The sequence below is a fragment of the Salvia splendens genome, chromosome 4, assembly GCF_004379255.2.
Source record: "Salvia splendens isolate huo1 chromosome 4, SspV2, whole genome shotgun sequence".
Lineage (NCBI taxonomy): Eukaryota > Viridiplantae > Streptophyta > Magnoliopsida > Lamiales > Lamiaceae > Salvia > Salvia splendens.
In genome coordinates this window covers 37,349,263-37,375,148 of record NC_056035.1, presented here as the reverse complement: position 1 = coordinate 37,375,148, position 25,886 = coordinate 37,349,263, and the positions used below count along the sequence as shown (strand labels likewise).

General features: G+C 40.7%; 2 protein-coding genes across 2 annotated transcripts; one reads left to right on the top strand and one right to left on the bottom strand.

Annotated features, from left to right (window-relative positions):
- Positions 1–18,336: 18,336 nt before the first annotated feature.
- LOC121799828 (two-component response regulator ARR2-like) lies at positions 18,337–22,280 on the top strand. The gene is made up of 6 exons (XM_042199327.1): positions 18,337–18,842; positions 19,354–19,506; positions 19,603–19,992; positions 20,472–20,548; positions 20,651–21,667; positions 21,744–22,280. The coding sequence occupies exons 1-6, from the start codon at positions 18,671–18,673 to the stop codon at positions 21,819–21,821; spliced, it is 1,887 nt and encodes a 628-aa protein (XP_042055261.1). The 5' UTR covers positions 18,337–18,670; the 3' UTR covers positions 21,822–22,280.
- A 375-nt stretch (positions 22,281–22,655) lies between these two features.
- On the bottom strand, positions 22,656–25,488 carry LOC121799826 (COBRA-like protein 7). Its single transcript, XM_042199325.1, has 2 exons — positions 24,788–25,488; positions 22,656–24,274 (listed from the first exon to the last, which is right to left on the bottom strand). The coding sequence occupies exons 1-2, from the start codon at positions 25,323–25,325 to the stop codon at positions 22,842–22,844; spliced, it is 1,971 nt and encodes a 656-aa protein (XP_042055259.1). The 5' UTR covers positions 25,326–25,488; the 3' UTR covers positions 22,656–22,841.
- Positions 25,489–25,886: the final 398 nt, after the last annotated feature.

The following is a 25,886-nucleotide window of genomic DNA, read 5'->3' as shown; positions in this document are numbered from 1 at the left end:
TGATCAAATTTCTAGAAAGAATATGTTTGAAAACCATATTTAAAAGATAATTACAATTGTAACTCGACCATACGACTTCATTTGATGAATATATGGAGCTGATGAATCCGCGAATTTCTGATGGTGAAGAATGCTGGAAAATGCAGATCACGACACAGAGAATTTACGTGGTTCGATTTACTGAGGTAAATCTACGTCCACGGGAAGAAAAGAGGGCAAAGTTGTATTGCTTGATCTGTTTTCTACAGCTTACAATACAGACTTGCTATTTGATCTTTTATCTCTAGAGAGCTTAACAGAAATTAACCCTATCTATCTGATCTAGGTTCTATTTATACATTGAACCCAGATCGTGGCATGCAGCCATTTACTAGGTAGTGGATGTCGTGGAGATCGTGGCGATCTTGCATGGGTCCACTATCCTGCATGAGTTAATGACTGCTTGACACCACTAAATAGATCGTGGGTGTAGTGGAGGTGGAAATCCTGCATGAGTCCACTATCTCCTAGTTCGGTCGAATACTGAGACCGAACTGCTGAATTATTGCCGAGCAGCTTTTGCCGATCTGAGAGTAGAGCTTGATGCCGACCTGAGAGCAGAGTTTGATTGGTTGGCTTTTACCGAGCTGTAGGCTGGGGCCGAACTCTTTGGTTGTGCCGAACTGAACTCTTTAGTCATGCCGGACTGATACTCTTTAGTCATGCCGAACTGATACTCTTTCTTGGGCTTTAGGCTGATGGGCTTTACTGCTGTTGGGCTTGTTTAGTACGTACTCCATCAGGAGCTATATGATATATGAATCTTATAACATGCACATGGTACCGGGAATAAGAATTTGACGTTTTTTATAAAACGCAGATGGTTGATAGCAAAATATTGTAAATTTGGTAAGTTTCTTTTAAAAAAAATTAAAAGATCGTTAAGTTCAGTTCATGAATATAATCCATAACGGCCAATGATCATACCAAACAGCGGTATGAGACTAATTTTTCAAACTCCACATAATATCCCAACTCAATTTGACAAGAAAAGGTAATAATTCGACTAATTTAACAATATAATCGAAGATGTTTGTCTCTCTTTTAGGCATATAAGGGAACATGTGATATGTAACAAAGTCGACTCATGTCTAAAGTTTCATCTATTTTTTTCTTTTCGTGATATAATTATATGAGTTGATTATTGCTTGCGAAACATTACTTTACATGTTACTATTAATTGCTTCTTCCATAACTTCAACTATGCATTTTAGAACATTACTTTACATGTTAGAATTTATTAATTGCTTCTTCCACAACTTCAACTATGCATTTTAGAGGACGTTGATGTTAATGGTTGATCGAAAGTAATTTTATTATGGCCTAAAAATCAATCAATGTCAATACATATATGCTCCAATAAATAATTAAGATATCAGAGATTAAGGAATTTAATATGGCGCACATTAATCATTTTAAGCATGTGAAAATTAGATACCATCAATGAGTAAAATATATGTTACACTAGACGCTAACTAAAAACACTTTTATATCTTCATCATCTATTTAAGGGTGTTTATGTATATATAGAAATACAATGTAAATAGACTATTCGAATTGTGAGATTTAATTTAATTAATATTTTAGAAAACAAACTGTCAAGTTAGTCAATAAAATCTCATTTGTTATGTGGAAGTGGGAACTAGTATATCATTAGCTGTTGTCCAATTTATCCATCATTTTCGCTTGCAATTATCGTATTATCAATCAAATAATTAAACCAACTATATGCAGTTAATATTCTACATAAAAAATTAAACTTAGAATGTTTGTCACTGAAATATAAGGATAATTTATGATGTTATCGTGTTGCACGTTACTCATTTTATAAAGAATTTAAATAAATTAAAAAGATTAGTATCGGTGTTGGTTAAATATTGATGTCACCAAAGCTATAGTAGTACTTTTTAGAAGATAATAATTCTAAATTATTTGTTGGAAATGTGTTCCTCTAGTTATGCTATGCCCTTTCATTTTCCAAAAGAGGACTTAATCATTATGCTTTGCCCTTTCATTTTCGAAAGATGCCTTAAGTCTAACTCAATTAATTCTTTGTCTCCATCGATGTATCTCTTAGCTAATAAATTATGAAAATAACAACTAGTTCCGCTTAATTTTGTAAAAAAAAAGTCGTTAATATATTTAAAAATTGGTACAATGGGCTTAAAAAAACATACTACAAATTCAACTCGTTTCAAATTATACGAAATAGATGCAAAAAGAAATAAATACGAATTTTTAATTATTAATCATGAATTTATTAAAAAAAAGAACAAGAAAATGAACCACTTTCACGAATGAATTTTGATTCGTTCAACAATAATATTTCAATTCCAGTGACCGCTTTGGAAATAACATCACCACCTTGTCAAATAATGTTAAAAAACTTTTTTCATTATCATTTCTTATTGATGGATAATAAACACTGATTTTTAAAACGTATATATTTGTTTTATTAAAAAGTACTTTCTGGGTGAACACATGTACACGTTCTATTAGCAACTACAATAGTGCCATAGACCGGAGAAAATCTTGCAGTTGAAAATGAGATGCTTCACAGATTCCTCTTCCTTCTTAGAGAGAATCCACTTATCATCTTTAATACCGGTAACACCTACCTTAAATGATAGGGAGTACTAGAATAGAAAGGCTCCTTCTTAATAATCTGGCAGTATTAAAATCTCTTAAATTCTATCTCATATCGACTTAGTAAATATTCATTTAATCTATATAAGTTTGGATAACTCTCCCCTTTATGGGGCTTTTTAAGAGGGTGGATGCCTCATTTCTAATATAATATCTAAGCGAGCCAAGTCGAAGATGGATATTCTTTGTCTTTTGTCTACCTCATGAGTGGAAGACCGATGTTCATTCCGGATGATGGCTCTCTTTATCCTGGTTTTATCTAATCACTTGATGGAAGTCTGATTGTGTCATTTCGGCCCACACATGCGGGTATATGTTAAAATATCTTAAATTATATCTCACATCGATTTGGTAAAGATCTCCTCTAATCTATATAAGTGTGATAGGTTGATAACCCTTCCCTTATGAAGTCTTTCAAGGGAGCGAGGATTATCTACACATTAGAATTCCATTCCATTATATCAAGCTAAAAAATACTCCTCTACATTTCATTATATCAAGAAGAGGCCTGAGGCCAGAGGTCTCGGGTTCGAGTCCATCGTGGCATGATCTTTAAATTTATGTTCAATTAATCATAAAAAAAGGAAGAGGCTATATATTTTTAATCGAAAACCACAAACCTATATCATTCCATTATATCGAGAAGATTTACAATTGAAAACCACAAACTTAAATACTTAATGGTGATACGGGACTACGGGTTATCTAGTGTGTGGAATGTGGTGGTTGTGACATCTGCATGAAGTGTAATTAAAAAAGAAAAGAAGGAATCAACGGGTTGCAGCGCAGTTGGCAGCGCGGAGCTGTGGTGACCTTGAGGTCACGGGTTCAAACCCCGCCACCCGCTGGGAGACCTTCGGCCTTAATCCGCAAGCCCGGTCGAGCAGGATTAGTCGGATTCCGCCAAAAGGCGGATTCGATACACAGATGATTCGATACATCTGCATGAAGTTATTTAGCAGATTCGATACACTTTTGGTTAAACCAAAAAGAAAAAGAAAAGAATAAGTTATTTTCATATTGTTATACTGTTATTGAAATTTCCTTGTAGATCTATACTACTCCGTATATATAATAAATTTAGGATTCTATCTTTTCTCTTTCCTATGTGCCACTATAGAATCTCTATATTTCACTTTATTTTCAATGTTATTCGTTTACAATATATATTTAAATTATGTATTTAATAATCATCAATTAATTAAAGTAGACGTTATTACTTATTAATGCATAATTCATATCGATTGTTTTAAACAAATATTACCGTTTCTTATTCTTAAAAATAAATGTATATTTATTGATAATAAATAATTAACTATGTTACATGTTATGATTATAGAAACATTGTAAATTAATCATGATATCACAAAGTGATTAACATGAAAACACTCCGGTCGTAATTTTAAAAAGATATTTCCTCCTTGAAAAGTACTATCGATAAATTATTTTTTCATTGGTCTGTTTTTGAAAAGTATGAACTTTATAATTTTGAAATAGTTAAACAACGCATTACTCATTTACATTATTTTATTTACAACTTATATCATTCCAGTACATCACTAATTATATAAGAGCCCACTTTTTACTAACACTATTTACACTATTACTTATCTCTCACTCTCAAGTTTTATCAATTATATATTAAAAATTTTGTCAAACTAAATGTTCATAATTTTTAGGAATGTATTAAAAGAAAGGAGCAAAGGTATATATCCTTGAGAATTTATAAAGAAGAGGGTGACATATTCAAAAATTTATGTTATTGTACACGGAATAAAATTTTGAGGTTCAAAATCAAGAAAAGGTGTGATAATTATGTCTTTTGTTGGAATTGAATGTTCATTTAGGGATTTTGATAATGATGACCATTAACTTTTAATTATTCCTTTCTGGAAATGATCGAGTACATTCAAATATCAGTATAATGAATCAACTAGCCAATTAGAGGCCCACAAAATAATTGATTGTTAAATAAATAAATACGTATAAAAAGGTATTGAATCCTATACTAATATGTCTTGAATTTGTATTGTTTGTCGCTAGCTAAATGGGGTCTCGTATGTTTCTGTATTATTGCCTAATTGTTATATTGAGCTTAGGCCGTCGTCTGTGTGCCTATTTATATAGAAGTAGGACACGTAACTCTATAATCTGAAAACACAATCTGAATATAATATGTTCTCCTTTCCTGCTCGTGAACGTATCCAACACAATGTTGATGAACCACGTAAATCTGTGTCTCTTTATATTTTTGTTGGTCTCGGTTACACAATTAAATAATTATGTCACAACAACCTAAATAAGCACTCAAAATCAGTTGTGTTAAACTGTTAATACGATAAATTGTGACATCAGTAAGTGAATTTTATTTAATTTAAATGAATACTATAATATATTTAACGTACACAAAAGTAAAAGACGATTTGTTTAATTAACTAAATCAATAATGGAATCATCCAATTTTTCGCATACTGAACGAAATATATTTACAATAGTATTAGATTTTGCGTAAAATGTTTACATTTCTCTTTCATGATTACAGTTTAAGGTTCAAATTTCAAACGTTGGCTTTACAATATTGATATTATAAATTGATTCATATTTTTAATGTGAAATAATATTATATGTGATGCTAAAGTAGTGGCGTCGCAAGTCGCAACTATACTAAATCACATAAATTGGATGAAAACTATATATAGATAATCTTCATTATCGAATCTGTCGTGTAATAATTTGTATTAGATGCAACAATGTTTAAATAATTACACATGTATCATACTATATAATGAGATTTCATGTATATACGATCATACTATATATATATTTTTTCCAGATATTCATCTTTTCAGAGACTCAAATAGTAAGATGAATACTCCATCAATAAATAATAATCAATTTTATTCTTTTATCTACATTAAGAACATTAGAATCCCTTTTTCTTCCCCAACTTTATTCCTTATTCTCTTCTGATTAGATAGTGGAATCACACTGTTATTAATTTGACTAAGCAAAAAGAAGATTATATCAAATAAGGAAGAAAACGTGGCACTTAAGATTTCAAAAGCTGATCAACCAAGGATACCAATTTTTTTCTCAATTAATTTGTTAATATATTTTATTAATTGATACATCCATAGTTACGATGAGTTGACTGGAAACGATATGATTCATTTCACATGATCTGGTGCATTGAACTTGTTAATTTAAGATAAGATACATCGTCAAATCCTTTTATTTTCAACTTCATTTTTATATTCTTATACTATAATTCTATTTCACTATACATTTACCCTTTTTTTCAATAAATCCTAATTTAACGAATCTTTTTATTCTACTAAGTTTAATGTTATCTTTATATTGCTAGGATTATTATTTAGTCCATTCTAACGTGGGTTTTGAAAAATTTGAAGACGTATGATAAGAGTGAAAATAGTTAGTGAAATTAGTTACTAGAAATCTAGAATACTTATAGCTAAAGAAAAGAAGGAATACAAAGAATTAAAAGATGTGTCTTTTCTTAATTTAATCATGTATACATGCACACCATGATTTCCATTATACTTTTTTAAACGAAAAGAGAATTGAAACAACAAGTTGTCACGTAGTTGTATGTTTATACACATAAATCGACCATCATCCACTCCTTATCCCAAAGTTATTTTATTATAAATATTTTCCATTTATAGAAATGGATTTATGTCCTTACTAATAAAACATTCTACACGTCACGAAACCATGCGCGAAATTAAAACAAATTTCAATACATAAATTATTTGACTTAATTACTAAATACTTATTTAACTATCAATGAGTAGATAATTAGATAAACGATATGTTGCTCACATTTTGGGAATATTTATTTGGAGTATCAATGATATATGTAGTCCGTGTTAATATTTTTAATTTTGTTGTTTCTCTTATAGCTCGAAATACGATGGGGATTATCAATTTTAAAATTCACTCAAAATAAATATCTTGAAACTTTTATCTGATTTTGAAAATTATACGTAGACATGTCATAGTTTTAGAGGTTTAAGATAGAGAACGCGACGGAAAATGAAGAAAATAACCAACATAACCTATATGTTAATTGTGCTTATTTGCATAACTTTCCACCAAATATTTAAGTTGAATATAAACGATCTCAAATTTGTTGTTTTCCTTTAATTATCTAATTTTTATACTAAAAATGCTTAGTTAAGTATGTGGGTGGGATGGCACTAATCATTCAAATTGAAGGGGCAACTGCAGAAAGGGCACAAAACTGCAGGGATCAAAAAGCAATAAAGCGTCACGTTCTAAAACTCCCTCGAACGCCATGTGGCGAGTCCTGATTGGATATAAGTACAAGTTCTTGATTTATTTATCTCTCGCGTGACATATTTTGCTCGGTTATTTATATATACACCACCTTAAAAGCATCTCTTCCTCCTAAAAAGCTAACAAATTGCATTATTTATACTATTTCCCCAATTTCTCCTTTTTATTAAAAGATGTAATTAAATATTTAACTACTTGAGTTAAAGGTAAAAAGGGGATCTCTATGACAGTAAACTCATAATGGTTCAAAATCTTGGGGTATTATTATACAAGAAAGTGGAGTTGACACTTGACTTTTGTGGTATTATAGTATTTTTGTTTACTAAGCTCATACATTTGAAGCTTGTCATGATTCTCTACATAATTATTGTTGGTACTTACATGTATAAATAGATCTCGAGTTTTCGAATAAGTTACACATCTTTAAAAATTGTTTATTTCATATATGATGGTTGGGCGAATTTTTGATGGTAGTAAATGCAGGTAAAAGAAAATATAGATCACGACACAAGGAATTACGTGGTTCGATTTACTGAGGTAAATCTACATCCACGGGAAGAAAGGAGGGCAAGATTGTATTGCTTGATCTGGTTTACAGCTTACAAATACAGACTTGCTATATGATATTTGATGTCTAGAGAGCTCTCTCCCTGGTCTATCTGATCTAAGTTCTATTTATACATTGAACTAAGATCGTGGCTCGCATCACCACTAACTAGGTCGTGGCTTACATCACCACTAACTAGGTTGTGGATGTCGTGGAGGTCATGAGATCCTGCATGGGTCCACTATCTCTTTGTTTGGTCCGCTATCCTGCATGAGATCCTGCATGAGTTGACACCACTAAATAGATCGTGTAGTGGAGGTCGTGGAGGTTCTGCATGAGTCCACTATCTCCCAGTTCGGTCGAACACTGAGACCGAACTGCTGAACTATTGCCGAGCAGCTTTTGCCGATCTGAGAGTAGAGCTTGATTGGTCGGCTTTTACCGAGCTGTAGGCTGGGGCCGAACTCTTTGGTAATGCCGAACTGATACTCTTCCTTGGGCTTTGGGCTGATGGGCCGTCACTGCTATTGGGCTTGTTTAGTACGTACCCCATCACTACCCCCCCCCGAAAAGCGAAGTGAATCACTTCGGCGAAGCGAGTCACTTCGGCATTCTGGATAAAGGTACGGGGGAGGCTGACGTTAGGGGACGTGCCTTGCGCGTGACTGCATTAAATGCGACAGTAAAATCCGGCCGTTGAATCCTGAAAAGGTGGGATTCGAAACGGTGCGATGATTTTGAAATCTTCTCCGAATCTGATAAATACGTCCTTTCTTCATCATTTGAACACTTTTGCTATTGCTTCTTCTGCATTCTCTCTCTTTTGCGTAAAAATTTCCTTCCGCTTTCAAGAATTTCTTCAGAATTTCTTCAGACTTTCAAAGAGTAAGAACTATGTCTTCTTCTTCTTCTTCTGAGTCAGGTAGCGGTAGGAAAGGGGGTAAGGGGTCTTCTAGCCGGAAAGAATCCGGGGAGAAGACCGTAGAGTATTTTCACAGCATCTTGAGTAAGGATACTGTGATATCCTTACACGAAAAATATTTTTTTCCTGGGGGGAAGGTTGCGATTCCCGACGACCTTCATAGGGCTGACTCGCCGCCGGAGGGTTACGCCACCGTTTATGAAGCCGGCTTGGAATGCGGGCTTCGTTTCCCTCTTCCCCCTGCCTTTGTAGAGCTGCTAGATTTTTTTCAACTCCCTTTAGGTCAGGTGACTCCGAACTCTTGGAGGCACTTATCGGCCTTTGCTGCCGAACTGCGTAGGCTAGATAAGGATCTGTCTCTGAGGGCAATCCTTAATTTCTTCCAGTTTAAGAGGAAGGGATCTTGGTTTTACTTGATCCCTTTACAGCCCTTTAGAGCCTTTTGTAAAACCAAATGGCCGAAATGGCAAAATCGCTTCTTTTTTTATAATAGGACTTCGGCTTCGGACTTTTCCTGGAGAGGGCCGAAGTCCGTTATTCCTCATCCTCGGGTAGAACCGTTGGACGAGCTCGAGGCCGAGCTCAATAAGATTCCCATGATTAGGAAGCAGTACTCGGAGTCTGAGCTCGTCAAGGGCGACTTCGTGTTCGACTCCTCGTCTTCGGACGAAGAGACTGAGGGTGAGGATTTCTTTTTATGCATTACTGCCTTGACGACGAAAACTAACCTTGTTTTCTTGCTTTTTGGCAGTGAACTTGCTAAACAAGCTCGGTCGCAAATCCTCCGAATCTAAGGAACCGGAGAGGCCGAAAACCACCAGCTCGGCGTCTGATGCCGAGAAGAATCCGAAGAGGCAAAAGACCTCTTCGGATCCAAAGAAGCCGGAGTCGACTTCGGCAAATAGGAAGGGGAAGACCCAGAAGCCCCCAAGAGCGCCGGAGAAAGACGTGGTCTTGGCTCCTCCTTCGGAACATATCTGTGAGCCATTTTTATGGCCCACAGACTTCGCCGAGGTGAATTCTCTTCTTGATTTTCTGGCCTTGCTTTTTTCCTGTATTTTTTGTGGCCCCTCGATATGCTCTCCAAGCTCGTCGCCGTTGAACTCTCCAAAGCGTCCAACGATTATGCTGAGATGCAGAGGAAGTTGAATGCTGCTCGTCACCAGGCCGAACAGGCTCGGGCGGACTTTGAGAAGGCAAGGGCCGCTAGGATCTCGGCTCAGGATGAAGCACAGCGGGCAAAAAACGAGCTCATCATCCAGCGAGAGCAGACGAAACGGAGGGATGCTGCCGCCGTGGTTGCCCAAGGGGAGGTTCTCCGTGCTTTCGCGGAGAAACTCTTTCTGAGCCATCAATTTTCGGCCTTTGTCGGTGATCTGCTGAAACTGATGACCGATAATGCCGAGCAGGGGCCCGAAGTCGTCCTGCCGCTGTACGGCCGAGAGATAGCAGCTCGTCTCCAGAGTCTGCCGCTCCTTGAGGAGCTTGCTTCGTCCTCGGTCCTGCTTTCTGCTGACCGAGTTCGTAGTTGCCGAGCTGACCGGGACGAGAATATGGAGGCTATCTTTGCCTCCTTAGGGCCAGTTTCACCCGCTCCAATTTTCCACGGAGAGGGCGAGACCGAGCAGCTTGATCAGCAGACCGGAGACAGGCAGGCCGAGCAAGAGGTGCTGCTGATCGATGATGGGGGCACCGAGCAGGCTGGGGGGAGCAAGGAGGCCGAGGCTGAAGCTGAGGCAGACAAGGAGAAGGAAGCTGAACCTCACCGAGGAGCCGGAGGCGAAGCTGGCGGAGTATGATTTCGTCTCCCTTCTCTTAGTTTAGTTTCTTCCTTGTTGTAAAATGGCCTTGAAGCCCTCCTTGTGTAAAAAATTTTTTTTCTTATGAATGAAAAAATTCTTCTTTCTACACTTGTGTCTTGTATAGCTTTTCGTACTCTCTTTTACTCCTGTTGTGGTTTACTACCTGCTCAGTAAACTGAAATGCCGAACTGACATAGCTGCTTTGTATTCTTAACTCTTAAGGAGCTGGAGGTACTTCACTGGAAGCGGCTGTACTCTTCCGCTTTAGACGAAGCTGAGAAAAAAGCCATAGCTGACCAGATGAAGAATGACGAACTCTTGGCTTGTTTAGTGAAGCTGGAGGCCGACAATAAGGACTTAGAGTCCGAAAAGAAAGATCTGGAGGCCGAGCTGAACACTGCCGTCGCTGAGAGGACTGCGTATGAGGATTTCATCTGCAGGCGCGGGGGAATGACCATCTCTGAAGTTCAGGAACGAGTTGACGAACTGTGGGAGGAATATCATGTACTCCGGAGGAACAATGCGCTGGAGAGCTCGGCTTGCCAACAAGTCGTGAAATCATTGCGGCGCTGGGCTTCTCGGTACGACATCATTCTTTCCCGGCGTCCCTCAATCGAGAAATTCCTTAGGCATTTCCCGCCAACAGATGCTCATACTCCAGCTCAAACCTCTGATCCACTTGCTCAAAATCCTACTCCAAATCAGCAACGAACTCAGGAGCAACCGGAAACGTCAAGACGAGAACGGACTCAGGAGCAACCGGAAACGTCAAGACAAGGACGGACTGAAGTTCGTAGAGGAGCTGTGATTATGAGTGAGCAAGATCAACAAATGCTTCGTGAAGAGACTCTTCGCCGCCGAGGTGCCAGAACTTCCCGGACTCAAGGAAGAGGCGGTAGGTCGATCAGAGCATCTCGTCGACCTGCTTATTCTTCAGCTGCCCGGAACGCCCGAACTCGGCTTCACGAGGATTTTTTGAATAGATGGCTCAACTTTAGCAACCATGGACAGTAGAATAGTCCTTTGTAATGGCGTAACGCCTTCTCGTAGGGCAGCAGAATTATATGCCGAACAAGTTTTAATAAATGAAATCTTCATTTCGCTTCTATCACTGCGTATTTACAGCTCAGCGAAAAAATTTCATCGTGCTCGTCCTCGGTCTTATGAAGTAAACTTCTTTGACCGGACTCGTCCTCGGTCTTATGAAGTAAGCTTCTTTGACCGGACTCGTCTTTGGTCTTATGAAGTAAACTTCTTTGACCGGACTTGGTCCTCGGTCTTATGAAATAAACTTCTTTGACCGGACTCGTCTTTGGTCTTATGAAGTAAACTTCTTTGACCGGACTTGGTCCTCGGTCTTATGAAATAAACTTCTTTGACCGGACTCGTCTTTGGTCTTATGAAGTAAATTTCTTTGACCGGACTAAGCTGGTGTCCTAATTTGGCGAGTTTTATCGCTCGGATCGGACTTTCCCTTGTCCTAATTTGGGGATCGGACTTTCCCTTTGTTGCAGTTCGTTTCAGACGAACTGCTTGTTTCTTAAGCTGAATTGTGGTCTTGTATCCTCCTTAGAAGCTTGGACTCACAATCGTTGGCTTATATATGTTCTAAAAAGGGGATCAGCCTTCGAAGAACAAGATACCTCAGTAACATTTGTAAGAGACGACACGCACATAGACAGACAAAACGCACATAGACAAACAAAACGCACATAGACAAACATGAAAAACAAGTAAAAAACAAAGAAAGCACATACCCCTAGGACCGAACTAGACACAAGACTGACTGACCGGACTGTCTCTTACAAATGGAACTTCTTGAGGTTGGAAATGTACCATGTTCGGGGTACTTGTTCTCCTGACATGTGAGTCAATTTATAAGACCCTTTGCCGAGGACTTCTGACACCCGATATGGACCTTCCCATGTGGGTTCGAGTTTGCCCAGCTTTTCTGCTCGGCTTACTTCGTTGTTTCTCAAGACGAGATCTCCCACTTGAAATTGCAGCTTTTTCACCTTTTGGTTATAATACCGGGCTACTTGCTCCTTGTACTTGGCTGCTTTTATGCAGGCCAATTCTCTTCTTTCTTCGGCCAGATCTAGTTCGGCTCTCAGTCCGTCATCATTCATTTCTGAGGAGAAATTTAGAGTTCGGGGACTGGGTACGCCGATCTCAACCGGAATCACGGCGGGCGGGCGGCTTCTCAGGATTGAGACGTGGCCCCAATCGGTCTTGCACCGGAGTCCTTTGAATCCTTTCAAAAGGAGTTCGGCGAGGATGTCCCTGATCGCCAAAAGGAGTTCGGCGAGGATGTCCCTGATCGCTATGATCGGGCTTCCTCCCGTCTCCTCGGGATGAGCTGTCTAAAGACCGTTTGCGACGGTCTGCCTCATCGGCACGGGAGAACTGGTCCGCAATGTCCCACATCTCTTGAGCTGTTTGCGGACTGCATTCCACGAGCTTTCTGTAGAGAGCTCCGGGCAGGATTCCATTTTGGAATGCCGAAATGACAAGTAGATCATTGAGATCATCTACTTGTAGGCATTCCTTGTGGAACCTCGTCATAAAGTCGCTGATCTTTTCGTCGCGACCTTGACGTGTAGAAAGCAGCTGAGCCGAAGTGATTCGGGCTTCCGCTTTCTGAAAGAACCTCCTGTGGAAAGCATCCATTAGATCTCGGTAAGATCTAATGCTGCCTTGGGGGAGGCTATCGAACCACCTTCTTGCGTTCCCGATAAGCAGCTCGGGAAACAGCTTGCACATATGGACCTCATTGAGACCCTGGTTCGCCATGTTATACTGATAGCGTCCCAGGAAGTCATGAGGATTCACTAACCCGTCATAAGTCATTGACGGAGTTCGGTAGTTCTGTGGCAAGGGAGTTCGGGTGATATCGTCCGAGAACGGAGTCTTCAATGCTCCGTACATGGCGAACCCGACATCTCTTCGGTATGGAGGAGATGGAGTTCTCCTGTGATTCCGGTACCGAGGAGGAACAGGAACATGTCGGGGTTGAGGATTCTTCTTCCTGGAAGACACGGCACTACTGCGGTAGTGACTTTCATGTCTGGATGAGGAGGGAGAATCCACCGTTTTCGTCTCTGGCTTTTGGCCCTTTTGCAGGAAAATTAAGAACTCTTCCTGCTTCTCGGCCAAAAACAACTTGACAGCCTCGTTCAAATCGGGCTGCTGGGAAGACTCGGTGCGATGAGTCTTTGAGCAGCTTGTTCCTTCTCCGTGAGAACTGGAAGTAGATTTCTCCCGAGGCTGTTTTCCAGACCTGCGGGCTGGACTAGCTTCCTCATGGTTATCACGGACGGAAGCACGGGTATTATGTGATCTGGTATGCATTTTTTTGGTGGAAGAGGATCAAAAACTCGCTTTTATCACAGATTTGGTTCTCTGTTTCCCACAGACGGCGCCAGTGATGGTTGGGCGAATTTTTGATGGTAGTAAATGCAGGTAAAAGAAAATATAGATCACGACACAAGGAATTACGTGGTTCGATTTACTGAGGTAAATCTACATCCACGGGAAGAAAGGAGGGCAAGATTGTATTGCTTGATCTGGTTTACAGCTTACAAATACAGACTTGCTATATGATATTTGATGTCTAGAGAGCTCTCTCCCTGGTCTATCTGATCTAAGTTCTATTTATACATTGAACTAAGATCGTGGCTCGCATCACCACTAACTAGGTCGTGGCTTACATCACCACTAACTAGGTTGTGGATGTCGTGGAGGTCATGAGATCCTGCATGGGTCCACTATCTCTTTGTTTGGTCCGCTATCCTGCATGAGATCCTGCATGAGTTGACACCACTAAATAGATCGTGTAGTGGAGGTCGTGGAGGTTCTGCATGAGTCCACTATCTCCCAGTTCGGTCGAACACTGAGACCGAACTGCTGAACTATTGCCGAGCAGCTTTTGCCGATCTGAGAGTAGAGCTTGATTGGTCGGCTTTTACCGAGCTGTAGGCTGGGGCCGAACTCTTTGGTAATGCCGAACTGATACTCTTCCTTGGGCTTTGGGCTGATGGGCCGTCACTGCTATTGGGCTTGTTTAGTACGTACCCCATCAATATAGTTGTGAAATTTTCTCTTTTAAAGGATATAAAAATATGATTACATAAATAATTGATGGAATATGAAAAGTAAGCATTGAGCATTCTTGCATCATTAGATACATTTGTGAATTCCTGAATAGAGAATGGTCGCATATTAGAATCCTAAAAGTAATACTGAAAACGATTATGTAAGCAATATTTCGAATTTCTAAAATATTTTCTCATGCAAAAGGGTTGTTTCCATTAAAAATCAATTTTGAGGAATATTCCTTAAAGGAATTTATGGGAAACACAAAGAGTGGCATTCTCATGTCCTTTTGACCATCAAAGAAAGTGAAATTACAGAAAGCTTTGCAGAGCGTAATAATCAAATGTGTTTAATGAATTAATTACTGCACTTAGCACTCTAAAATATATCAAAATAATCAGCAATAATATTAGAGTTTAATGGGACAAGTGGAGTAACAAATATGATCTGTAATATCATTTCTATCTAATTATATCTCAAATTATGAGAGAAATTATGTGGAGGCTACTTTTTCAATACTTAATATTGTGTTGGATAGTTGGAAATTTTGATGTAAAAAACTCTTATTGATACGTGGCATGCAAATTGACCATCACTATTCTTAAAAGGGCTAAAAGAGGAAGATCCAATAATTTTGGATAAATAATATATAATGAATTACACCTTATCTCTAAAAAAGTGGGTGGATTTTAAGAGGTTGAAGCAATAAATGCACATGCATATGGTAAAATTTAATACCTCCTTCGTAGCACTAACTCTACAATTAATAAATAAAATCATGTGCTTAACACGTAATTAACCGCTAATCAACAAGGCTATTTGCAACTAAACTAGCTTAATTAGTTTCTACATCCCCTTAATTCCATATTATATTAATATTTTATTTTAAAGCTTGATTCTGTATTTATATGATTCGTTTTGTAGTCTATGCGAGGAGATGCAGTTAAAGGTAACAACGGAATAAATCGAGTTTCTATATGATTATCTGATGATTTTGATAAAAATAATAAAAACATTAAAAAATACTATAATATTGATTAAATGACCCTATTAATTTGGAAAGAGTGCTCACAAATTGAAAGCGTCGTTAACAATGTAGTAGTATTAATATACATATGATAGCTCTAATATTTTGTTTGCTTCAAACACAAAATCATATCAATGGAAAGTGGCACATTATACCCTAGATAAGTCATTGAAATCTTATAAATCACATCTTAGGTGGAATTAAATATAAAAAGAACTAGTTTGAGGCATTTGTGAAATTTGTGGAATTTCACCCATGCTCGTAATGTATGAGCATGGGTGAAATTTACACCATAAATTCGAAACTAAATTTCTTTGGATTTTCCCTTTAAAGATATAGATATAAGAATAGATAAAAATTTGATATTTTATAAAAAATAAAAACTGATAATAGCAGTATTCAATAACATTATATGAACTTAAACTTATTAAGATTCAAAAGAAAAATATACCTCAATAATTAACTCATAGTAGGTATTTTCTTCATTTTGATTCACACAAAAAAATTAGTCCTTTTTTATTTTCGATCATTTGAGCTATCAATTTTCTCTGTTTTATTTTCTATTAGACCATCCGCAATGGGCGGACGATGGCACGCCCGATGGCGCGCATCGTCCGCACCATTCATCGTCCGCCCCCACTGTGGGTGTGTGGCATAGGCCGCGGACGATAGTCGCGGCCTATGCTTCGGGAGCGACTTAAACCGCGGACGATGGCCATCGTCCGCCTCATTGCAGACGCAGCGGACGATGGTCGCGGTCGATGGCCATCGTCCGCCCCATTGTGAAGGCCGCGGACGATGGCACGCGGACGACGGCACGCGGTTTCGTTTTTTTATATAAATCTCGTTTCTCATTCAGTTGTGCATACGAACATATCGACAATCTCTCAACATCCAACGAAAATGAATCCCGGCGAAGACACCAATAGTTCTAGTTCGTCTGATTCCGGTCGTTCGATTGACGAAGCATTAGATGCAGCCGTTGAAGAGGCCATGGCGGCATGCTATTCGCAAATGCAGCGCGAGAAGGCGGCGGCTGCAGCGGCGGCTGAGCAAGTCCATCGTCCTATTCGACCTAGGACGTATGTCCGACGCAACCACGAGGAAGCTCACAGGCGTCTGGTTGAAGACTATTTTGCCGATCAACCACGTTTGGGCCCGACTGTTTTCCGCCGCTGGTTTCGAATGTCAAGGTACCTTTTTCTCAGCATTGTTCGTACATTGTCTTCACGTGAAGAATACTTCACGTTTCGGGAGGACGCCATTGGGAAACCGGCCTTACACCATTGCAAAAGTGCACGACTGCTATTCGTTAGTTGGCATACGGCACCACGGCGGACCTTTTTGACGAGTACCTCCACTGTGGGGAGACTACAGGCCGCGAGTGTCTGAAGTACTTTTGTCGGGGGATAGTAGAGGCCTATGGCGACACATATTTGCGCAAGCCGACTGCCACTGATTGCCAGGGTTTGATGCAGATGCACGAGACGGTGCACGGGTTTCCTAGGATGCTCAGGAGCATCGACTGTATGCACTGGCAGTGGAAGAACTGTCCGAGGGCGTGGAGAGGCCAATTCACAAGTGGATACAAGGGCAGCCACCCGACGATGATACTCGAAGCCGTCGCTGACTATCGGCTTTGGATCTGGCATGCTTACTTCGGCGTAGCCGGGTCGAACAACGACATCAACGTCCTCAACTCGTCCACTCTCTTCACCGACCAATGTAACGGCAACGGCCCGACCATAGAGTTTACTGCCAACAGACGCCAATACCATATGGGGTACTACTTGGCCGACGGCATCTACCCACGGTGGCCAGTTTTCCTAAAGACAGTCAGCTGCCCGATTGGTGAGAAGGGGGTTTTATTTGCGCAAAAGCAAGAGGCGGCGCGGAAGGATGTAGAGCGGGCATTTGGGGTGCTCCAATCACGGTGGGCAATTGTGAAAGGGCCGGCTCGTTTCTGGTACAAGGAAGTCATCGCCGATGTCATATATGCGTGCATAATCATGCACAATATGATAGTCGAGAGTGAAGGCGGAAGCATCACCGATTGGAATGACCACGACCGTGCATCTAGCTCTGCCGGCACATCGACCGAGACACCCGATAGAGGGTTAACGTTAGGTTTCGATGAGGTTTTATCTAGGCAGGCCTCAATGCACAACCAATAGGAGCATGCGCAGCTCATGAGCGACATGATTGAAGAAGTATGGGCTCGTAACCGCCGTCGCTGAGTTTGCGTTTTTTATTATTTCGCATTGTAATGTATTAATTTTTATTAAATGAATGAAGTTTTTAAAATTCGTATTTTAAATGTATTTTAGTTTTTTTTTTAATTCGTATGTATTTTGTAAATATTACAAAATTGATGATGTGGCGCGCCATAAGGCGCGCCTTACGGCGCCCACTGCAGGTGGAGAAGGAGGAGGATAAAAATGCTGACGTGGCGCGCCATAGGGCGCGCCTTAGGGCGCCCCACTGCTGATGGTCTTACACCTATGTATCTTCAATTAAAATATTTTATTCTATTTTTTATTTTTTATAGAGTATATCCTTTTCAAGACTATTGAGAGAGATATATGAGAGGTTCACCATCAATAGTCATATAAATTAGTATTAATACAAATTTTAATGCATAATTTAAAAGATTACAGTATATTATTATTAGTAAAGTATATATCCCACATATAGAAAAAATTTACTAAAAATAAAAAGCGATTAATTTCAGTAAATGAACTAAAATAAGAGAAAAAACAACTGTTAAATGGTAGAAGGAGGTACTCCTAATTCTTACGTGGGGTTGGGTAAGCGTGTATTTGTGAGCTGGATCCAAACTCATGGGATTGACCCTTTGCCAAACCAAAAACCCAACCCCACAAATGAATTTTTTTACATATATATATATATATATTCGAATATTGTACTACTCGGAAAAGGGAGAAAAAATAGGAAGATTTAATCCCAGTAAACAGCCCAGAGAAGGAAGAAAAAACAAGGAGCACACAAACACAATATACCAACACGCACACACACTGCTAGTACACAAATTTCCTCTTCCACTTTTGAATTTGTAGTTACATCAAGCCTGAAATCTCCCGAATCTTGAATATGATTGGGTTTTGCACTGGCCTGCACATAGATTCTGCCTAGTGATTACTTGAGATTGTTGTTTTTTTTTCTTTATTTCAAGTATTTTATTTCATTATCCATCTGGGATTTCTGTCTGCATGCATATATTGAGTTGTGTTGGTCAAATTTGAGGGTAAAGAATGGATCTTGGAGTGAAATCCACGCCTTATACAAGCTCTAATGCTTCTTGGAAGTCCACCGCCGACGCCGTTCCCGGCCAATTTCCGGCGGGCTTGAAAGTTCTTGTTGTTGATGATGACCCCACTTGTTTGAGAATCTTGGAGAAGATGCTCAAAAAATGTTTCTATGAAGGTATTATTTCAACTCATAATTTTAATTTACTGTCTGTTTTTTTTGGTGGGATTTCATATGTTTGCATCGATAAAAAAATTTGTGTGTGTGTGTGTGTGTTTGGTGGGATTTCATGTATTTGCATAAATAATAGATCTTGCAGTAGAATTTGGGATATTATTAACATTGTTGGTTTATGATTGGATGATAAGTATGACTCGAACTCGGCACCTCATGCAATAATGTCTAAGCTCTTTGCCGCTAGGACAAAGGCTCTGGACTCATATATATGCAATTATGCATAAATAACAATTGTTGTTGCAGAATTTGGGATATTTTTTACATTTCTGGATTGTAATTGCATGTCGACTGATTTAGGGATTTTTTTAATTATGTCCATGGAGTTAAGGTTTGAGTATTTATGGAATTTGGTGTTAATAGTTTGACTTCAGATCTTGATGCATAATATTAGGGTTATATGCCAAATTCTTGAGAGTAGTACTCTAATAAAGAATTGGGGAAATAATTTCAGTTACGACGTGCAATCGAGCAGAGGTTGCTCTGAACTTTCTCCGAGACCACAAAAATGGCTGTGACATTGTGATAAGTGATGTTCATATGCCCGATATGGATGGTTTCAAGCTCCTCGAGCACGTTGGCCTCGAGATGGATCTTCCTGTTATCAGTGAGTGTGCTAATCTTTCTGCCACGTTTTTGCTGTGGTTGTGTTTCGTTTCATGGTTTGCGATGAGTGGTTTTGACTTTTGGTTGGTTTTCTTAGTGATGTCTGCGGATGATAGCAAACACGTAGTGATGAAGGGTGTTACACACGGTGCTTGCGACTATCTGATTAAGCCGGTCCGTATTGAGGCTTTGAAGAACATATGGCAGCATGTAGTCCGTAAAAAGCAGCATGAGTTGAAGGATAAGGATTTGGAGCACTCGGGGAGTGTGGAGGAGGGGGAGCGGCAGCTGAAAGCCTATGAAGACACTGATTGCTCCCATTCGGCAAATGAAGGGAACTGGAAAAACTCAAAGAAGAGGAAGGATGAGGAGGAGGATGAGTTGGAAGACAGGGACAATACATCTGCATTGAAGAAGCCAAGGGTTGTATGGTCAGTTGAGCTCCATCAGCAGTTTGTAACGGCTGTTAATCAGCTTGGAATCGACAGTATGGATCTCTCCTTACCTTCACTGTCGGTTTTGCATCAGTTTTGGTAGATTTGTCGTTATATACTATGTTTCCATTCACTGCAAAATGAATTGAAGTATAAAATAGGAAATGAACCTTAGAATAGTATGAATTCATGATTGCCTTGGTTTGTTTACAAGAATCTATTGAACTTAGTGAAGGATTTTATTCCTTTAAAATACATTTAGGTTGCTGTCTAAAAACTTGAGATTATGCCTGGAAATCATAAGGCAGATTGTTTTCTTGATTCACGTCATTTGTTGCACCGGCTTATGTCTCTACTTATTTGCAAAGACGAGTTCATTTTTGGTCACATATATATGTGTAGTTGTGGCTCTTTGTGTTTATAATTGAATGAATGCTGGAATAACTAAATTTAGTGCTCCCTCGACTTTGCAATCAGGTACTTGTAAAACTAATTATTGATTTCGAATTTCAAACTTTTTGCAATATTGCAGAGGCTGTTCCGAAGAAAATCCTGGAATTAATGAACGTTCCTGGCCTTACACGAGAAAATGTTGCTAGCCATCTACAGGTGATTCAAGAATTGAATCCATTCCTCTATGATGATTAATGCTTCTTTCATTATCTGTGTCAAATCTACGCCACTTAACTATGAACGACCATTAATTTTCAGAAATACCGCCTCTACCTTAGAAGGCTAAGTGGCGTATCACAGCACCATAATGGTCTTGGCAGCCCGTTTATGGGACCCACGGATGCGCAGTTTGGCCAGATGTCTTCTATCAACAGTGTAGATCTTCAAGCTCTAGCCGCCTCTGGTCACATCCCTCACCATAGTCTAGCATCGATCCAGGCAGCTGCACTTGGCCGGGCCACTTCAAAGTCGCCCATGCCTCTGCCTCTTGTCGATCAAAGAAACGTTTTTAACTTTGAAAATCCGAAGCTGAGGTTCCCGGAAGGTCAAAACGAGAGTATTAGCAAGCAAGTCAACTTACTCCATGGAATCCCGACGAATATGGACTCGAAACAGCTGACCTCTCTGCACCAGTCTGCGCTCGGCAACATGAATATGCACATGCACTCCCAGACGAGCCAGAGCAGCTCGTTGATGATGCAGATGGCTCAGCTACGACCGCAGACGAGGCCTCAGAATTTGAATGATATCAACGGAAGCCGGAATGGAATCGAAATCATCAGCAGGCCGCAGTATACATCTCATCCCAAGCCATCTACTTCCACGGACTTCTCTAGCCAGGGCACGGAATTTTCAGGAAATAATACCTTCCCACTTCCAAGTAATTCTGGAATGTCGGGTGCTGAGATGAAAGGCTTGAGAGCTTTCCTTCCCAACTACGACATCCTCAACAATCTGAATCAGAGTAGGAACCAAGAGTGGCGCATGCTGAACGCTGGATCGAGCTTTGCGCTTCTCCAACACTCGAGCATACAACGTGGGTTGGATGTTTCATCGTCTCTTGGAGAAAGTAGGATCTTGTCTGCTAACAAGGATACCCTCTCGCTTGTAGAGGGACGTGACAACACACCAAACGTCTCCCAGCAACTCAACTTCCCAGCCTTTGACAAATCATTAAGGAGCAAGGCAGAAAGACTACCTGGAATGGGCTTCCAAAACGGCCTCTTGAACGAACGTTTCGGCCAGGAGGACCTCATGAGCGCACTTCTCAAGCAGGTCGGTTTTATTGCGTATGATGTAAAATGTGTTGACGACCTAACCACTCTCTAACGCCATTTTTTCTCTTCTGCAGCAGCAAGAAGGCATGGTTGCCCCCGTCGAGACTGAGTTCGGGTACGACGGTTATGAGTTGGATAACCTCCCCGTTTAACACGCCGGTACTCTATAGCTTTAGAGTGAGAGTTTGTACATAGTTGCATCCTAAAGATTAGCCTTTTGTCAACGAGGCCTGGAAATTCTTGAATCTCTTTAATTTATCCGAAAGATATATGCTTCCACTGTTAGGGTCAGGTTCTTGGTGCTTTGTTTGCTTTGTTACATCTATTGTGATTCGAAAGTGGAGATGTGCAGATCAAGGTGGATCCGGGGGTCGAGTGCTCGATTCGATTCGACTGCATGATACGCAAAGTGTACCGTGCAAAATTTTGATTGCTTTAGTGTTTAGGGCCGGGCCCGGGGGGTTGCATTTGTGAGGAAAGAAGTGAAATTATCTTTGATAAATTGATGGTGTGCTCTTCTATTAGGTTTTGTGGGATAATGTACTCTCTATTAAAATAAGATGCTAGAGTACTTGAATGTGGTATAAAGATTCATTCATTTGATTTTTCAACAATGCAAATCTTCTTCATTTTCACTTATTTTGTAGTAGTATGTTATGTTGGTGGCCATTGTATGAGTTTGATGTTTAATTCAAGGGATATAGGTTCCTAAAATTACAAACTCAGGCTTAACTTGGTATTTTTCACAAATATGTAAAATTGGTCTTAAATACTATAAACTATACCATTTTGTGTTATTTTCTGCGGTGAGTCAATCACATTTGCTCATGTTTACATGAGTTTTTTATAGTATGAACTTAATAACTAATTAAACATATCATAAATGTGACTTTTACTTGAATTATTTTTCTTATTTGTCACAAACTTGAAAGCTAGTTTAAATATCATAAATGTATCGCAGGTGAATTAAGAGAGGTGGGAGAGACTTTGCTCAAACATGGATGTATATCAGACAGTGTTTGAAAACTAACAAATGTGTGTATGTTACAATGCCAATGTTAAGATTGTAGGTACAAAAAACACCTCACATCCATAATTCCTTCAAGGAAGAGGAACAATGAACTGATCCAAAAATAACCAAAAAAGAATGAACGAATAAGCATCCACCCTCCTTATCTCCGCAATGAAACGAAGACAGCGAGCACCACCATCACCGACATCAAGACCCCCGACGAGCCAGACCTAGCAGCATCGCTTGTCGGAAGCACTTTAGGCAGCGCGCACTCCTCCCCGTTGAAGTAAACCTTTGACGGGAAACCATCCCCTGCTGGAACGTTAATTCCCGGTGTGAGCTTCTTCGTGAAGGAGATGACTGATTGCTGCTTCCCGGGAATCCTAGGGTCTTTTTTCGGGTTGGCAGCCTCGCTCTCTCCAACGAGATAGTTGAGCCCTTCAAGCCCCTGCATGAAAATGGTGTTGTTCACTCCATCTCCGTCGAGATCAAGCGCAGTCCCGTTGAAGGAGTAGACCGCTTCAAATCCAGGCGCGCCCTTGTTCAGCTCGACTGCGGCGAACCAGTCGACGAACGGGAAGTCGTCCCAGTTGAAGATGGTGATCCTCGCCGACCATCCGCCTCGGTAATCCGTGAACAAGTGCCAGTTGAGGCTCACGCCGCAGCCGTCTCCACAGGGGAGAGGGTTTGGAACCGGGAAATGGTGGAGGTCCCCCCACGCCCTGGCCAGAAGCGTCCGGTTTTCAAACGGCACGAGGAGGGCCTGCGAGGGGAGGAAGAGGGCCGGTGCCGTATTGCTGCATGACTGAGCTGTGCCGCCGCTGCAGCCGCACGCGCAGGTCGGGCACGGGATGATGGACTCGTTGTAATAGGCCGAGAACGACACGCAGCAGCTAGGGCTCGCGCCCTTCGGCTGGGTTATGTTGCAGACGACCTGCCAACTCGCGACCGCAGCTGTCCCAGGAAGTAGGGCAGCTGGGTCAGGGAACTGGCTAGGGCTTACGCGCACGGGGGCCCCACATTTGTAGTCTGGGTTGAGCCGGCCCTTGATCCCCCAGTTCTGAGGCGGGGTGAGGCGCGACCGGTTGAGATTCGGGGGCATCTTGAACACGTTGATCTGGAATGCAGATTTCGACTTGCTGGGATCCATCTCAGGTGGGAGAATCGTCCCGTTCCTGCAGCAGAACGGGACCATCCCTAGGACTGTATCGTTGGTCTTGGCTAAGGGCAGGTCGACCAGGGTCGGCCTGCGCTCACAATTAAGCGCGTTGGAGAAGTCGAGGGACTGGTAGTACTGGCCCTGCTTGCCAAAGACGCAATCGGAGGTGTCCACCACGGAGGGGTAAGCGCCCTTCATGGCGAAGATGAACTCGTCCTCCATCCAGTCCCAGCTCAGCTGCCAGTTGTCCAGCCGGCCGAGAGGGTTGTGGTTCTCGATGGTGACCTGCGCCCAGTAGTTAGACTCGTAGGTCCTTGAAACGTCGTACATTATGGTGAGGTCGCCACTCCTCCGCGGGAGAAACTCCTCATCCAAGGTCTCGTTGGCCTTGAACTTGGGGTCTCTAGTGCAACATACCTCCATTGTGCTGTTTCCTGCATCATCAAAAACCAATTCATTCTCAAACACATTTCCTATCTGATACAAACAAGAAATGGCCATTGATCATCAATAAAGTCATGAAAATGAAGAAAAACTTCAAACTATTCTTTCATTCAGAGCTTGGTTTCTCAACAACCAAACAAGATTGTGAAATGATCAATTTCCCCATTCAAATATTCATACATTGATTATCAATGTTGTATAAAGAAAAATCTCCACTAGAATTTCAAAATCCCCCTTTTTCCAATTCTTGTTTTTCTTTTCCCCTGCAAATCTTCATATACTACATCAGCTAGAATCCAAATGTTAGTCCAAAAAACTTCAAATCTCAGTCAACTCCCACACCCCAAATTTCAAATTTCATCCGTCCAATGAAATCAAGAAAACTCTCAATGTGGAAGATCCAATTCAAGCAATCAAGTCCCACAAAAAGTAGTTGAAAAAAAATCAAATCTTTAACCATATTCAACCATTTTTACCAACTTTAGAGAGGGAGAGAAACAGACCTTGCAAAGAGGGCTTAGGGCAAATCCAACCCTCGTTAACGAGCGAGATATTCGCCGGCATAGGCGCATCAGGCGGCGCCACCCCAAACTGGGTCCCAACGAGCTGAACCTGAACGCTCATCTGGGTCAAGTCACCCGCCGTCTCCACACCCGTCTTGAGATCCGGATTGGGATAGCCCGAAAAGACCGAGCCGTTCCCGACGCTGCCAGGAAAGGAATTCCCATCAGCCAGCACGGCATTAGAGGCCGAAACGAGGTACTCGTCGTGCTGGAATCCGACCCAGACCTGCCACGATTTGAGCTCCTCCAAATCGTTGTTGAGGACGGTGAGAGTGGATTCGAATCGGTAGCCCTGGCGGATCGGATCCGACTTCAGAATTGGGGGGACTATTTTGCCCGTGGAGTAGGAGTAGGTCAGGAACACTCCGTTGCAGGCGTCCGATGGCGGCGGAGGGGGCGCGCTCGGGTTTCGAGTTTGGGCCCGGGCCGGGCCTAGAATTAAGAGGAATAGGGAGAAGACGATGATTGTGGTGGCCATGATTTCAGTTCAAAATCATGAAACTCAATGTGGAGAGCGAATGGAGAGAGGGAGAGAATTGAATTGAATTTTGGCGTGTGTATGTATAGGTTGAGTGTGTATGTATAGCTTTTGTGTGTGAACAGACACAAACAAGGGAAAAAGGGCGACGCGGAGAAGGAAGACAGACAGCTTATTATCTGCTGTAATAACAAATTTTATTTATTACTAGTAATTTATTAGTATTATTTTTAAGTATTTTGTTCAGCGCGGGTTTAAATATAAAAATGATTAACATTTGTAGTAATTGATTATAAATGGAATAAAATATTAAAATTTGGAAACTTTTCAATTTTCTCACGACACATAAATATTTTTACTCCACTGGGAAATATCGCGGAATATATCGTTTGTTAGTATGATTTGTTATTCATGAATCATGTGTGCTTAGACAAAGTCCTTAATTTGATCTTACAATTAATTATGAGATAATTGAATTTTTTACGGAAATAATAAGTGTTGAACGCGTGAAAATGAATGGCGGCGTAGCGTCTTTCAACAGGTTATTATAATTATGGTTTT

Excerpts from the sequence above, each read along its gene's own strand:
- LOC121799826 (XM_042199325.1), bottom strand. The coding sequence starts at position 25,325 with ATGGCCACCACAATCATCGTCTTCTCCCTATTCCTCTTAATTCTAGGC. Across the intron at positions 24,275-24,787 it reads CCCTAAGCCCTCTTTGCAAG|GAAACAGCACAATGGAGGTA; the intron begins GTCTGTTTCTCT and ends TTGATGATGCAG.
- LOC121799828 (XM_042199327.1), top strand. The coding sequence starts at position 18,671 with ATGGATCTTGGAGTGAAATCCACGCCTTATACAAGCTCTAATGCTTCT. Across the intron at positions 18,843-19,353 it reads CAAAAAATGTTTCTATGAAG|TTACGACGTGCAATCGAGCA; the intron begins GTATTATTTCAA and ends AAATAATTTCAG. Across the intron at positions 21,668-21,743 it reads TGAGCGCACTTCTCAAGCAG|CAGCAAGAAGGCATGGTTGC; the intron begins GTCGGTTTTATT and ends TCTCTTCTGCAG.